Here is a 14,040-nt window from a genome sequence, read left to right as displayed (position 1 = left end):
GCCCATCCAAAATGGAATTACAAGACACTTCTATATGTCAGACATAAAAAAAATATAAGAATACATTATCAGGTAGCACATACACAAAACAAATAGAACAATCATGATAACGTTGTATATATACTAAACATTAAACAAAATGTTTAAAAATGCATGCACCAAATAGCATAACAAATCGACTAAGGAAATCTCAGTCGATTTAAGATAAAAACAACCGATAAGTCGACTAAGAGAGGGCAGCCCTACCTGAAACTTGAGATGTTCCGATACCAGTATCGGTATCGGCTCCGATACTGCCTAAAACGCTGGTATCGGGAAGTACTGGAGTTTATGCACCGATCCGAAGAAAATCGATGTTAAAAGTATTTTTTAGTTTTTTGTTATAACTGCCTGTCAAACTGGATAATAAAAGAAAGTTCTGTGGCATTCATTGTTTGTATTTGTTCACAAAGAGTTTAACCTGAGCCAGACCGACAACAAATATAGAAATCATATCACATCCATACAGGGATAGTAGTAAACCGCTGTTAAAACATAATAAAATATATGACACACTGGTATCGGTTCTCGGTATCGGCCGATATGCAAGTTAAGGTACCAGAATTGGTATCAGGAAGCAAAAAATGGTATCGGGCCATCTATACCTGCAACACAGACATAATGAAACTGAACCAAAATAAAACTGGTAATATTGATTAGTTACCCTATTAGAATTGATAACTAATTGAATAATCATTATTTGTGTATATCCTCGTGTGTGTGTGTGTGTGTGTGTGTGTGTGTGTGTGTGTGTGTGTGTGTGTGTGTGTGTGTGTGTGTGTGTGTGTGTGTGTGTGTGTGTGGATGAAGCTTGTTTCTGTGCTTGTGCAAATACAAAAACACACCTACCTACACATCAGTAGCTGCTTGCATAGCTCAGTGTTGACAGGGACTGACACACAATCACACTCTCTTTCTCGCAGACACGCTCATTCTGCTTCAGTGCATCTCCGGCTCTGCAAAGGAAACCATGACCCCGTTTCCAGGCTAGGCTGGTTGCCATGGCAAAGCTTTCCTCTGAATATTATGGTTTATCCTTCTTCCCGACTTGAAATTGGGACTCAAAGTGTGTGTGTGTGTGTGTGTGTGTGTGTGTGTGTGTGTGTGTGTGTGTGTGTGTGTGTGTGTGTGTGTGTGTGTGTGTGTGTGTGTGTGTGTGTGTGTGTGTGTGTGTGTGTGTGTGTGTGTGTGTGTGTGTATTTAAGAAGCTCATTTTCTCTGAGCTCGGTTGGAAATGGAGCAGTTTGTCTCCCCTTAGAAAATCCGGGCCTGAAATTCCAGTGTCTCACTCTCTTCTCTCTCCCTTTTCTCTGTAATTTTTCTGTCCCAGAAACAACTGGGTGGCTGAAGGTGAAACATCTGATCATAATGTCAATGCCTATAAATGAACTGTATGATCAGAATTGATAAAAATAGTAATAGTGCCAATTTTATATTCATGCTGCATTTATTCCTCCTTTTTTGCAATAACTAGTGACTCATTTATTAAACAAACACATTAGTGAGTCTGTGTGGTGATAGCTTCTATTTACTTCTGTTCTATATGTGGTTTCATAAGATCAAGATAAAACTGTATTTATCCTGAGGGAAAGTGCTGCACAGCAGTTACAAAACAAAGTTGGAGGAGTGCAAATATATAAAAGACTAAGATAACAGTAGAGCAAAATGTAAACAACTTCATGCTTCTCATTGTGTGCATTGATTTTTCAAATTGTAGCCCTTGAGGCAGGCAACATTTCTCTACTAATAATCACTATACTCTCAGATACAAAACAGCTAAACTGACTGGACATTTCTTCACTTTCTATTACTGAGGTTAAGCAAGTTTAGCATAGAATGATGATAAGGTTTATACCAACAGCAGTGCTGTGTGAGCTTTTGGTATGGCTGCTTTTATTTGAAGTGATGGTACATTATTGGCTTTACCTTGATTTCAATGTAGCCAATGAGTCATGACTACTTAAGTAAGTTAGAAATATAGTTATCCCAATACATCTCCAGAGGGTCATAAACATTCAGCTTTAAATACAATCTTAATCTCATGTTAGAGTTGTTACTGTTGAGTTAGGGGAGATTTAAGGTGTATTCTGTGTAATTATTGGGACACACAAACCCTCTGCCTCTCATTCTCTTTTCTGTCTATAATGCAGTGGGATGCTGTGTCCCTCTGTGTTTTGAGGATTTTGGCTCGTTTGAACCATATACATTTGTTTAGGACGGAGCCGGTGCTGCCACCATGTGTTCACAACTGATAATTTGCTTGTGTTCACAGATCTGTGATTTAATCCCTACGTGACTTTCGCAAGACTGATCAGATCTATATGTCTTCCTCTTTTCTTGTTTTTTCTTTTCTCTTTAGTCAGGGACAGAGAAACAGAACAACAATATTTCATTTCCCCCATCTCTCCCTGCATGTTGATTTGTTGGTTTTGGCTGGGAAGAGCTTTGGGATTATTGGGGGTGGGGGGGACACTGGGGCATTGATGCAGATGTTTTAACAATGTCTTTAATTTGACCATTGATTATTTCTGGAATACTATCAGATCTGTATGTTCAAGACTCGTTTCGCTCCTCTTTTTGTCTCTTCTTCTGAAATGGAGAGGGGAAGGGATTCTCGGCCTGGGGTTTCCATGGCAACACTGGCTGGTACATGGTGGAGCCAATATCTCTCATTGTGTTTGTGTATGGCTGTGCCTGTTTCTGTGTGTGTACGTGTATATATGCTTGTGCCCTGTTATTTTGCAATGTGGTGTATTTTTGGAGACTCTAATGCTGCTGGAGGAGCCTTTCCTGTCGGTCAAACATGAATCCTAATTTAATAAACCAGCACGAAGTCAGTGAATAAACAGTAACTGTTGATTACACTAGATTAGATATGTGCAAGTGGGCTTACTGAACAGCTTTTTTCCCTGTTTGCTGCTATATTTATTTGAGAAGCTGATCTGCACAGGTCGCCATGGCAACAGCATGTGTGCAGTCTGCTCTCTACAAGGGATTCTCTCTGTCTCTCTCGGTCGCTCCTCTCTCTCTCTCTCTTTCTCTCTGGTGTCTTTGCTCTGCCCTTCACCTAGAGACATTTACTCCCATGAGGTCTGATTAGACAAAAGCAGGAGATGCAAATCCTGCTAACAGTGATGTTAATCGATGCTAAGACCCTCGATGCATGACCGAGTATTGCTAATGGACCCCATGGGTTTTGTTAGAAAGCAATTTAATTCACTAATCTGGTATGATACTGTGAATTTGTTTAGTCATTAGTTTCTTCATACTCAAATTTACTACAGCCATCTTCACTTCTGGCTTGTTTTATATATCGTCAAAACAATATGAAATTGTCTATCTCATATATTTATATCGTTTTTATCACAGTGTCGAAAAAAACAGCAGCTGAGCTGCTTTACGGCAATATTTACATCATTTGGACGATGCTTTAAGTTCTGATCCTGGCACCTTGTCTTCATTTTGCACTAGCGTTCTTAATGAAATGTCGATGCAAACACCTTCCAATTACACAATTGGCACTTGACCCTCATAGACATTGTTTAATTTCTGGACTACAGAGTCAAAACAACCAAAAACGTGTGTGTGTGTGTGTGTGTGTGTGTCAAGGCCTCAGATGGAGGGGTGTGGTCCACCCCCCCTCACCTTCCACACACAACCTCCTTTGATCATTGCTCCATCATCCTTTGTTCTTTTGTGTATGTGAAGAGCGAATGTCTCTTTCCCTCGTGTCTCACAGGTAAATGAAGCAACACAAAAAGTATGTTAAGAGGTTGTTAAGTGTGTGTGAGAGAGAGAGAGAGAGAGAGAGAGAGAGAGAGAGAGAGAGAGAGAGAGAGAGAGAGAGAGAGAGAGAGAGAGAGAGAGAGAGAGTAAAAGGCTGGAGAGGCTGTGTGTTGTCAATGGTAATGAGTTTAGGTTAGCTGGTCTGGCAGGGACATCGAGAAGCCCTGTTAATATTCCTGGGGTGTCTTTGTGTGTGTGTCACTCCTTTTCTCTCCCATCACACACACACACACATTCCTAGTCCTGCCTCCGCACTGGCTGCAACATTATGATGTCACCTCTCGTCTGATTGGCTCTGAGGCTGCTGAGGGAAGGAGGAGAGATGCTAGGATAGAGAGAGGAAGGGATATAGAGAGTGAAAGAAAATGCCGGCACTTGTATGGGTGGAGGGGTTTTTGGACAGCGGTGTGAGGTGTGTGTGTGTCCAGCTCTAGTCCCACTATAAAGTGTGTGTATGTATCTTGTGGTACGACTTGGAGAAGAGGGGGGACCCCAATACCACGCCCTCCCAGAAGCATGAGGCGACTTATCTGCGACCGAATCTGTGACTGTGAGTGCACTGATGGGTGTGTGTGCGTGTGCGCTTCTATACACATCTGCTTAACATTTCCTGAGCTTGACACAATAGGTTCTGCAATCACTGTTAACATGTGGCTTGTATGTACGCCCATTACTGTCAGTTGATTTTGCATGTTGACTGCGTGTGTTGGTAAGTTTGATGTATGATTCAAGGTGTAGGGTGGTGGCTTTGGCGCATTTCATGAACGGCTGGTTGTCAGAGCGACTGGAGTGCAACTGCATTCCTATGCCAACAGTTGCACTTCCACAGTCGACTTGTGTGTGTGTGTGTGTGTGTGAGATATTGTCTTCCTTGTGTTTTGCTGGTGGATGCACGTTCAAAATACTGCACTATTGTTGTAAGCATGTCTCAAGTTTCAATGCTAGCTTTCTAGCTAGCTTAATTTCTGCTAGCATGCAGATTAAGTCTTTGGGCTGCAGAGTCACTGGTTGCATGGTTGGCATCTTGATCATTGGCTGTTTTTGGGCTCTTAGAAGTGATCGTATATATGTGTGTGTGGGTTTGCCTTTTTCTTCTAACCAGTGTGTTTTTAATTAGTATTGATTTAGTGATTCCTGACCAAGCTCTTTGTAGACAACCATCTCCTCCGTTCTTTGCTTCTCGTCTTTATTATGTTGAGCTTTTTATGCTCAACATAAAATGGGCAAATAAAATCCAAGGTACAGACCCCACATGCGACAGATGTAAACAAGGCCTTATTACATATGCTTTGGACAAGACAACATCATTTCTGGCAGTCAATTTTAAATACTCTTTCTGAAATACTAAAGGAGCCAACTGATCCACCCCCTCTCACTGCTCTGTTTGGTGTTATATCACAGGATATGCTAAGTAATATTAAGTGTAACATAGCTGGCCTTTTGCACTTTGTTGGCCAGGCGACTCATTCTCTTCAGATGGAAAGACCCTCTACCCCCTTCATATTCTCTGTGGATTAAAAAACGTTTTCTTGAACTAGATAATATACTCTCTCCAAGGGTCTGTTTTGAAGTTTCATGGTATTTGACAGCTTTTCTTGAATATTGTAGAAAAAGCAAAGAATCCAACCCTATACATAATACATTGTAACTTCCTATGTTATTGTTGATTTTTCATTTATTTATTCCATTCTTCTTGTGACCAGCTTTAATTCAGAGGTGTGGGTCTGGTAGGTGGATGGGTAGATGTTTGGGATTAGTTTCTTGTATACACTAAAAATCTTTAAAAACGCACCTTGATAAAAGAAATTCAAGGTGCTGTGACATTTTTCAGAAGGACCTGAGGTTTTGAATAATTCATCTTTTTATTTAACATTTTAGAAACCAGATTCCAACATAGTAATCGTGAGAGTAGATCTCGATCTTTTTGTCAAATGATTACTCTTATTTATATACATTTTCTTAGACTTTGCAAAAAGTTTGAACTGCACTTTTCCTTGCCTACAGTGGGGATGGTAACCGTCTTCTCTCTGTCCTCTCCTTCCAGATCGTAGTTTTGAAGATGATGACAGTGTGGATGGGATTCGTTCTTCCTCAGCCCAGGCTGCCTTCAAGGTGCCAAAAGTTCCCAAGAAGACTGCAGAGTCCTCCGCTTCACGCAGGCCCAGCGCTACCGGTGGCAAGCTTGGTATAAACTTACTGTACATTTAAACACACAATGAATGCTGACACACAGCTGAGTTCATCTGTTTCCTCCAAGTTTGGGAAAGAGGCATTTCTATATTGAGAAAGTGGAGTTTATATTATTCATTCATGGCTGGTAGACTTGGGCTCCTCTACGCTAGTGGCAAATGAAAATGATCAGAATCATTGCAATTGGCAAGCCTTGCTTTTATCTATGTTTAAGCGGAAATACATCCCACTGTCTGACAAAGAGTTCAAGGCCGTAAAGCATCATTAAGAATTTACCAGTATCCTCCTTTTGTGAGGAAATGGCAGATAATGTTTTCTTTTGTACAGACAGGAATTTGAATGACTGGTAGCGATCTTCCAGGCTGTCGAAATACAAAGCTGGACCAATACAACAGGAATTAATATTGGTTTAGAGACAATTCAGTGTAGGTCACATTTTTCCAGGATGTGGGTGCAGCCTTCTGTATAAAGGTTCTCTGACAGTACATTACTGGTGGTCACAGGATAGGGACAGACTATTGGGGCTGTTGGAAGAAGCGAAAGGACTTGAGTAGGAAGATGTTGCAGTCCACAGTGACACACTCCCTCTGTGTCTCCTCAGAAATCTGTGGTAGACTCAGGCCTGCAGAAAGCGTTATTATCATCCTTCTCGTTGAGAAAGCCTCCTCCTCTCTGTCGAGTCATCCTCTTGCTGTAGATGGCTGGACTGTTATGTTTGCTTCATCTTTGCATGTATTGATTTTTTTCCCATCTCTCTATTGGAGGAAAGCTACGTTCACTCGACCATCCAGTCCATTTCCTGCTGCCTGCTGATGTATCTGTGTCAGCAATAGGCTCGTTCGAGATGAGCCAGATCTGCCGCCCAATGCATGCCGGTTAGATTTGTGTCCGACTTGATCCCGACTTGCTCGGACGTCATGCACACGTGGGCAACGATAATCTCACGAGACCAAGGCCGCAGTTCTGAGACGCAGGCAGCGCAGTTGCTTTTCTCCAACTGCAAGAGCCAGGCGGACGCAGGCGGACCCAGTGCATGCTGGGAAGCGCCGGCCTCTCAGCTGATCGAACAGCTGATTGGTTCAGAATCGACTCAACATGATGACGTTTTATATAAACTTTTTATTGATTTTCAATCGGAGGGATTTTAACTGTGATTTGTCTGATTTAACATCTTATTGTGTACAGAACACATGTTGTGAGGCTGATAGTTGTGTTTAAAAGTCAGAGAGACTAAATCTGTTCAGATTACGGATCATCTACAGTCTGTTGGTAATTAAAATCAGCAACAGATCGCATGTAGATAATTTTGACAGCTACTCTGTCATAATAAAAACAACTGGAGACTGTGTAGGAGCTGATATATGGGTCTGATAGCATTTTATTAAATCGGAATCGGACCACAGTGTTTCTGTCACTTCCTGTTCAGCCTGAAGGCTGCTGGAATCAGCTGGAAAACTGTCCGACTTGAGAGGGGACTTTTGTCACCGCCCCCGCCTACTGGCGCTTCCGCTCGCTCTCGTCTACTTTACAGGCGAGGCGCAGTTCATCTTGAACGAGCCTATTGTCACACACATGCACACATACACTCGTAGGTGTAAGTGTTTCACAAGCAAGCAGTCTCACTGCTGGTTAATGATAATTTCTTCTCATTATGATCGAACAAATCTGTTTATACAGGTAGCAAAATACTTTAGTTACAATCTTACGTTAAATACATTTTATTCTGTGGCCGTGTTAGCTCAGTTGGTAGAGCAGGCACACATATAGAGTTTTCTTCCTCGACGCAGAAGGTCCAGGGTCTGAGTCCGACCTGTGACTATTTCATGCATGTCTTCCCCCTCTATCTCCCCCCTTTCATAGCTGTCCTATCCATTAAAGGTGAAAATGCCATAAAAAATAATATAAAACAAATAAATAATGCTTCTCACAATTGTGAACTATCACCTATCAACATAATTATGATTATTTTTGCAGCCATAACCGCTCACCCCTGATAACACGCCATGAACATTTCCAATTCATAAAGCTGGCAATAAAAATAATTGAAAATGGTGATAGAGTTTCATGCCCAGGCTGCTACCATGTTACTCACTGAGAATAACAGAGGCACAGTGCCACATCAACGTTCACCAGCTCTCTAAGGGTCATGTACATGTAGAGTTTTTGACATAACACGTCTTTGTGGAACAGCCGGATTAAAGTCAACCCCGGTGAAAAAGAAGGAAAGGATATCTTTTTACTGCCTTTCTTTCTGTTTATACACAACTCTCCTCCACCATGTGTACACCTTTCTTTCAGCCTGTTCTTGTCCTGTGAACGTCTTCTCTCTAACCTGTGTCACTTAATTGAAAAATGTAATATTCTCATCCTTGTGGATTGCTCTCAGCCCTCCTTGCTCGCTTTCTTGTTTTGCTTTCTTTGTCTTATCTTTCCCTCTCCTCTTTGCTTCCCTAGTAAGGAGTTGTAGGATGTGTGGTCCACAGAGCTTCCAGCTCCCAGAGCAATATGATTGACATGCCCATTACTGCCAGGAAGTCCATAGAAACACAGGCTGATCCCACTGACTTAAGTGTGTGGGGGTGTATGAGGTTGTAATTGGAAGTGTGCTTGTGTTTTTGTGAGTTAAACCAGAATCACAAAACCAACCAGCACAGAAATCTTTAAATGCTGAATGCTGACAAGCTATCGATTAAACGCACACACATACGCTTAAACACATATATTAAATGACTCTGCTCTGATTTTCTAGTATCCAAGGAAGGTGCTGGGGGACTTGATGAAGAGGACTTCATTAAAGCCTTCACAGATGTCCCTTCTGTCCAGGTACACTACACACAGGAGCATAATGCACATTTATCCTATTTAATAAACAAACTACACGGTCTATCAAGGTTAGACTGTTAGACTTTTATCTGTCCTTCACATATTTGCCCTGCTCCCTTCCCTCCTGTTTTTCTTCACTGTGTCTCTATGCAGATTTACTCTGCGAGGGATCTTGAAGACAACCTGAATAAGATCCGTGAGATCTGCTCCGATGACAAACATGATTGGGACCAGAGAGCCAGCGCTGTCAGTATTTTCACCTTCAGTGCATTTCCTTTTTTTTGGTTATATAAATGAAATTACCTTCTTTGACACTGCTTTGTTTGATCATTCTTGGTGCCTTTTTAATGTTTTTGTTTTTTTTCTTACAGATGAAGAAGATTCGTTCGCTGTTGGTTGCGGGCGCAACCAGCTACGACTGTTTCTACCAGCACCTGCGGCTACTGGATGGAGCCTTCAAACTGTCAGCTAAAGACCTGCGCTCACAAGTTGTCCGAGAGGCCTGCATCACTGTGGCGTGAGTGTTGATTATAGATACTGCTGTGACTGCATGATGTGCAGTGAGAGAAAACCTGGGCTGTGTCCAAAATCAATCACTACTCCCTCAATAAACAGACACACTCATTTGATTTATAAGGAACAGTAACTTCTTGCACTTATTGGTCATTGTCATTTTGTGTCATCACTGACAGGTGTAGAGTTGCACATGGGTAATTTTGTCGGTCAAATTAAACTCTTTGCAAGGTGCTCATGGCATTGACACTCCTTTTTTGGTTCCATTGGTGTCATTTTTGAGGGCACTATAAAGTTAATAAAAGTCTGATTTTGGACACAGTCCTGATTAATGAGATTGCACTCAACCTTTGTTGTGATGTTTACCACAGTTTTAATTGTGCTTGTCTTATAGCCACCTTTCATCAGTGCTGGGGAATAAATTTGATCATGGAGCAGAAGCCATCATTCCCGTCCTTTTCAACCTCATCCCCAACTGTGCAAAAGTCATGGCCACCTCTGGTGTGTTGGCTATCCGCACCATCATACGGGTGAGTTTTGCAAACACACTTAAAACTTTTAAAATTCTAGTTGAGGTTCTTTGTGGTCCAGTGTTACTGCTGTAGTCTGATTATTAGAATTGTTTTTTTTTTTCCCCCTTTCGCAACTTTCACGCTCTGCTTCCTCTCCTCTCTGCAGCACACCCACGTCCCCAGGCTCATCCCCCTGATAACCAGTAACTGCACATCTAAGTCTGTGTCTGTTAGAAGGTGAGATTAGCAGAGGCACTGACGTTGACAGTGATAAAAAACCTAGTTTGGTAATGAGCAGGTCTCAAATAATAACAACTATAAGATTATAAAATGTTTACGATGATGCTGTTAAGTAATGTGTTTTGTGATAATGAGAATGATAAAAATGTGTCCTCTCCAGGCGCGGTTATGAATTCCTAGACCTTCTACTACAGGAATGGCAAACCCACTCTCTAGAGAGGTGAGGATTGATTCCAACAAGGTTCAAAATAAGTTTTAAACCTGCTTTTCTACTTGTTCACACTTAGTGCACCTTTTGTACCTATGTATCTCTCCCTTGCAGGCACATGGCAGTTCTGGTTGAGAGCATCAAGAAGGGAATTCGAGATGCAGACTCGGAGGCCAGAGTGGAGGCCCGCAAGTAAGACACACACAGGCATTTCTGAAAATGTTATTATATGAATTGTATTATATGAAAGACAGATTGTGTTAAATAGCACCCTTTTCTCTGGTCTTAATTCCTTTTATTCCTCTCTTTTGCCTCTTCCATCATAATTTTTCTACCTCCCTCCTCCTCTACCTCACCCATGTTTTTCTCTCCTTTTAACTTCATTTGTCTCTCTTCATCTCTCTTTCCCTGTCCATCTCTTTCTGTTTCCTTCTTCCCCGCTGCGTCTTCCAGGGCTTACTGGGGTCTGAGGAACCACTTTCCAGGGGAGACCGACGCTCTCTACAACTCCTTGGAGCCATCGTACCAGAGGACCCTTCAGTCCTGCCTGAAGAGCTCTGGCAGCGTGGCCTCACTTCCCCAGAGTGACCGCTCCTCGTCCTCCTCTCAAGAGAGCCTCAAGTAATCAACGCTCAACTATGCTCCTTCATAGTTCTTACTAGTTACTTTAAGACTACCTTTGAGTCTTACAAAAATAGATTGATGCTAGAGGAAAAATGAATAGAATTAGATAACTAGATTATTGGTTAGAAGAATGTACCCTATGTGGAACAAATGTAAAAATGCTGGCTTCAGGGACACCGAGGACAACATAAACAACTGACCTCTGTCTAAATGACACACAGATTTTTTTTTTATGTCAAACAAATCATCATTGTTTGTTGAATAAGCGCATTCTCTGAATAACCCAGTTTCATGTTGTAGTCTTTCTGCCCTAATTTACGCTCTAGTGTGTATTTGTTTACATTTGAAGTAGTCCACTCTACTTCATTGAAAAAATATTTATCTTATATTTTGTCAATGAGAAGAAAAAAAATTGTTCATCACCCAGTTTTACATTAGCAATGTGATTTTGTTTTGTTGGGGACTGACCTACTTTGCTCCCTCCTCTGGCAGTCGGCCTCTGACTTCTAAATGGTCTGCAGCTCCAGGCCGAGGTGAGTCAAATCCACTCAGACACACACAGTGGCAGATACACATGCAAGCTCTCTCAAACCAATAATCTCAGGCTCACTCACTCCTGTGAAAGCACACATACACTATGACAAACATCAGCTCTTACAGAACCATTTCCCATCATTCTCATTTACATCTGCCTGTGTCCGTACAGTCACATCCTCTTATGTTGTTTTTATGTTACCAGACACATGTACGCACACATATGTGTATGTGTCTGGCTGTTTGTGTTTTTCTGTACGGTATCAGTATTTGGGTTGTGTGGTGCCTGCATGTGTTTGTGACGTATATATCCCCTCATCACCTCCCATCCCTTCTCCAACACACTCCTCCTCCTGTCCTATCAGTCCCTGCGGGTTCAAAGGGTGGGTTGTCGTCGGCTTCCTTGCAGCGCTCCCGTAGTGATGTGGATGTAAACGCAGCAGCAGTCGCTAAGTACCGGCACGTCGGACAGACCAGGGCAACAGGGCGTCTGCCCCCTGGCTCCTACTCCTCACTGGGTAAGGGCCCTGTCAGTCATGTTAGATGACTAATCGGACAGTGCAGACATTAGTTGGCATGAAATCAGCAGGATGTCAGGCAGAGATGACACTATCTGAGGAGTGCTCTCAGATCAGCTCAGAAGTTGTAGTAGTTCTAAAGCTTCTGACAGGTTGAAGTAAAGGTCATCCTCTAGAAAGGCTCGCCATATCTACAAAACAATGAATAAGGATGGACTTATACACACACACTTCAGTGCTTGGACTGGCCTTTCTCCTCTCCGCTCCTGTACTCTCCTCTCCTGATGCCTCCTCATTGCCTGTTAATGTATCCTGTATATGTTTTGGTATGGATATTTTCTGTGTGCATGTTCTGTAGATGAATATCGTCCTCTGTGTTTGTTTCTCGCTGTTTCAATGTTGACCACTGTATCTGCATGGTTCTCTGTTAAACAGATGTTCTGTAACTAATACAGACTGTGCTCCTCTCTTCTCTTGTCTCTCCCCTCTCATTCTGTATTCTTTTTCATCATTTTGTGTTTCCTGGTTTCTGACACTTTCGTTTCTATTTTTATTTTCCCTTTCTTGGGCTTTTCCTTTTGTGTCTTACTTTTAATAATCATTTGAATCAATCCTTTCCATTTTGTTTTCCTTTGTTTCTTCCCTTTTGTTTCTTCCCCCTTCTCTCTCTCTCTCTCTCTCTCTCTCTCTCTCTCTCTCTCTCTCTGCCACTAAAGATGATGCCTCTGATAAAACGGATGGTAAGATCATCTCACTCTGCTTCACCAGCGACAACCTACTCATGCTTTTCTTATCTTTTTTTCTCCTCTTTTCCCTTTCCTCACTTCATTCCAGTCCACCGGTCCATATCAGCTCCTTTTTGTTGCAGTGTGTGGCCACAGCGCCCCCTGCTGTCAGATTGCATTCAACCCTCATTTACATCACCATCCTACTCACCTTATCATGAATCATCTTATTTTTAATACAGAAACGGTCTAACTACCAACACCTCCATTAAACTGTATCATTCAGGTATTGAGGCTTTATTATGATACTCTTAGGGTGTGTTGTTGTAGTGCCATTATACTCATATAAGTTTAGATGTAACTTAATTGTTATTGCACAGAGCAGAGAGAACAGGTACTGACACAACAAAGTGCAGTTTAGCATCTGACCAGAAGTGCAAAACAACAGTAAAGTGCAGAGTAATGTACAGAGTATGTACATAATGAACAGTACTATATAGACTAAATAGAGAATGTAGAATAAACAGTAAGGGGAAAATGCTAGATATTTACATTTTGAAACGTGCAGGTGAAATGTAATATTTACAACCTGCTCCTTCTTTCTGTCTGTAGGGACCAGGTCAGACAATGGTAAGATCGTGGTTAGTTGGATGTGTGTGTGTGGGCATGTTTTAGGGATGTTCTAGTTGGGAAAGTTGACAAATTTAGTTAGTGTGTTGTCGTCTGCAGAGTAATCACCAGTAATCAATATATTGAAATTATTTGACTGTGGTACCCTCAATTTAAAACAGTACAAATGTACAATAAAAATTAAATATCTCTAAATCTTGAAATTTGACATTACAGATCCAACATTAATAATACCTTTGAGCAAGTATTTTAATATAATACAAATAAAGAATTACTTTACATAAACAAAAAATGCAGCTGTAAGTGGATTGGATGATGCACTGCAGAGGCTAAAGTGAATGATATGAATGAACTGTGGGTTGAAGTAATATTTTTGCCTGGATTCAACAGACTAATTGGCAAATGCGTATTAGTCTGGAACCTCCCCGTTCATTTTCAATTTCCAAGGAGCGTTATGTTACATTCGGTCATGTCATGGATGGCGTTCGGTAAGCATGACGCTCCTCTGTCAGTCATTGTTTTAAACCCGCCCCATGTGAGCTAAACTGTTGTGATTGGCCCATCAAGGTTCTGGCCGCCTGGAAATCTGCCTGAACGGGAAGGGGGCCAGACATATCTGCCAGAGCAAATTAAACATGAGCTTACAAATTCTTTTGGTTTCCAGGCTAGTAATATCTCACAGTGACTCACAAAATGTT

The 14,040-nt window shown here is 41.6% G+C and overlaps 1 protein-coding gene across 1 annotated transcript in view; it reads left to right on the top strand.

Moving 5' to 3' along the window:
- The window catches only part of clasp2 (cytoplasmic linker associated protein 2), a 62,993-nt gene that overhangs the window by 29,243 nt on the left and 19,710 nt on the right, over positions 1 to 14,040 (top strand). Inside the window, 12 exon segments of the mRNA XM_039820307.1 lie at positions 5,870 to 6,010; positions 8,765 to 8,838; positions 8,992 to 9,084; positions 9,210 to 9,355; positions 9,746 to 9,881; positions 10,030 to 10,100; positions 10,264 to 10,323; positions 10,426 to 10,503; positions 10,765 to 10,932; positions 11,428 to 11,468; positions 11,835 to 11,987; positions 12,704 to 12,727. Of these exon segments, the coding sequence (XP_039676241.1) occupies positions 5,870 to 6,010; positions 8,765 to 8,838; positions 8,992 to 9,084; positions 9,210 to 9,355; positions 9,746 to 9,881; positions 10,030 to 10,100; positions 10,264 to 10,323; positions 10,426 to 10,503; positions 10,765 to 10,932; positions 11,428 to 11,468; positions 11,835 to 11,987; positions 12,704 to 12,727 (1,185 nt within the window).

This window comes from Perca fluviatilis, chromosome 13 (assembly GCF_010015445.1).
Source record: "Perca fluviatilis chromosome 13, GENO_Pfluv_1.0, whole genome shotgun sequence".
NCBI lineage: Eukaryota > Metazoa > Chordata > Actinopteri > Perciformes > Percidae > Perca > Perca fluviatilis.
The sequence above is the reverse complement of the archived record's forward strand: the minus strand, read 5'-3'. Positions and strand labels throughout refer to the sequence as shown.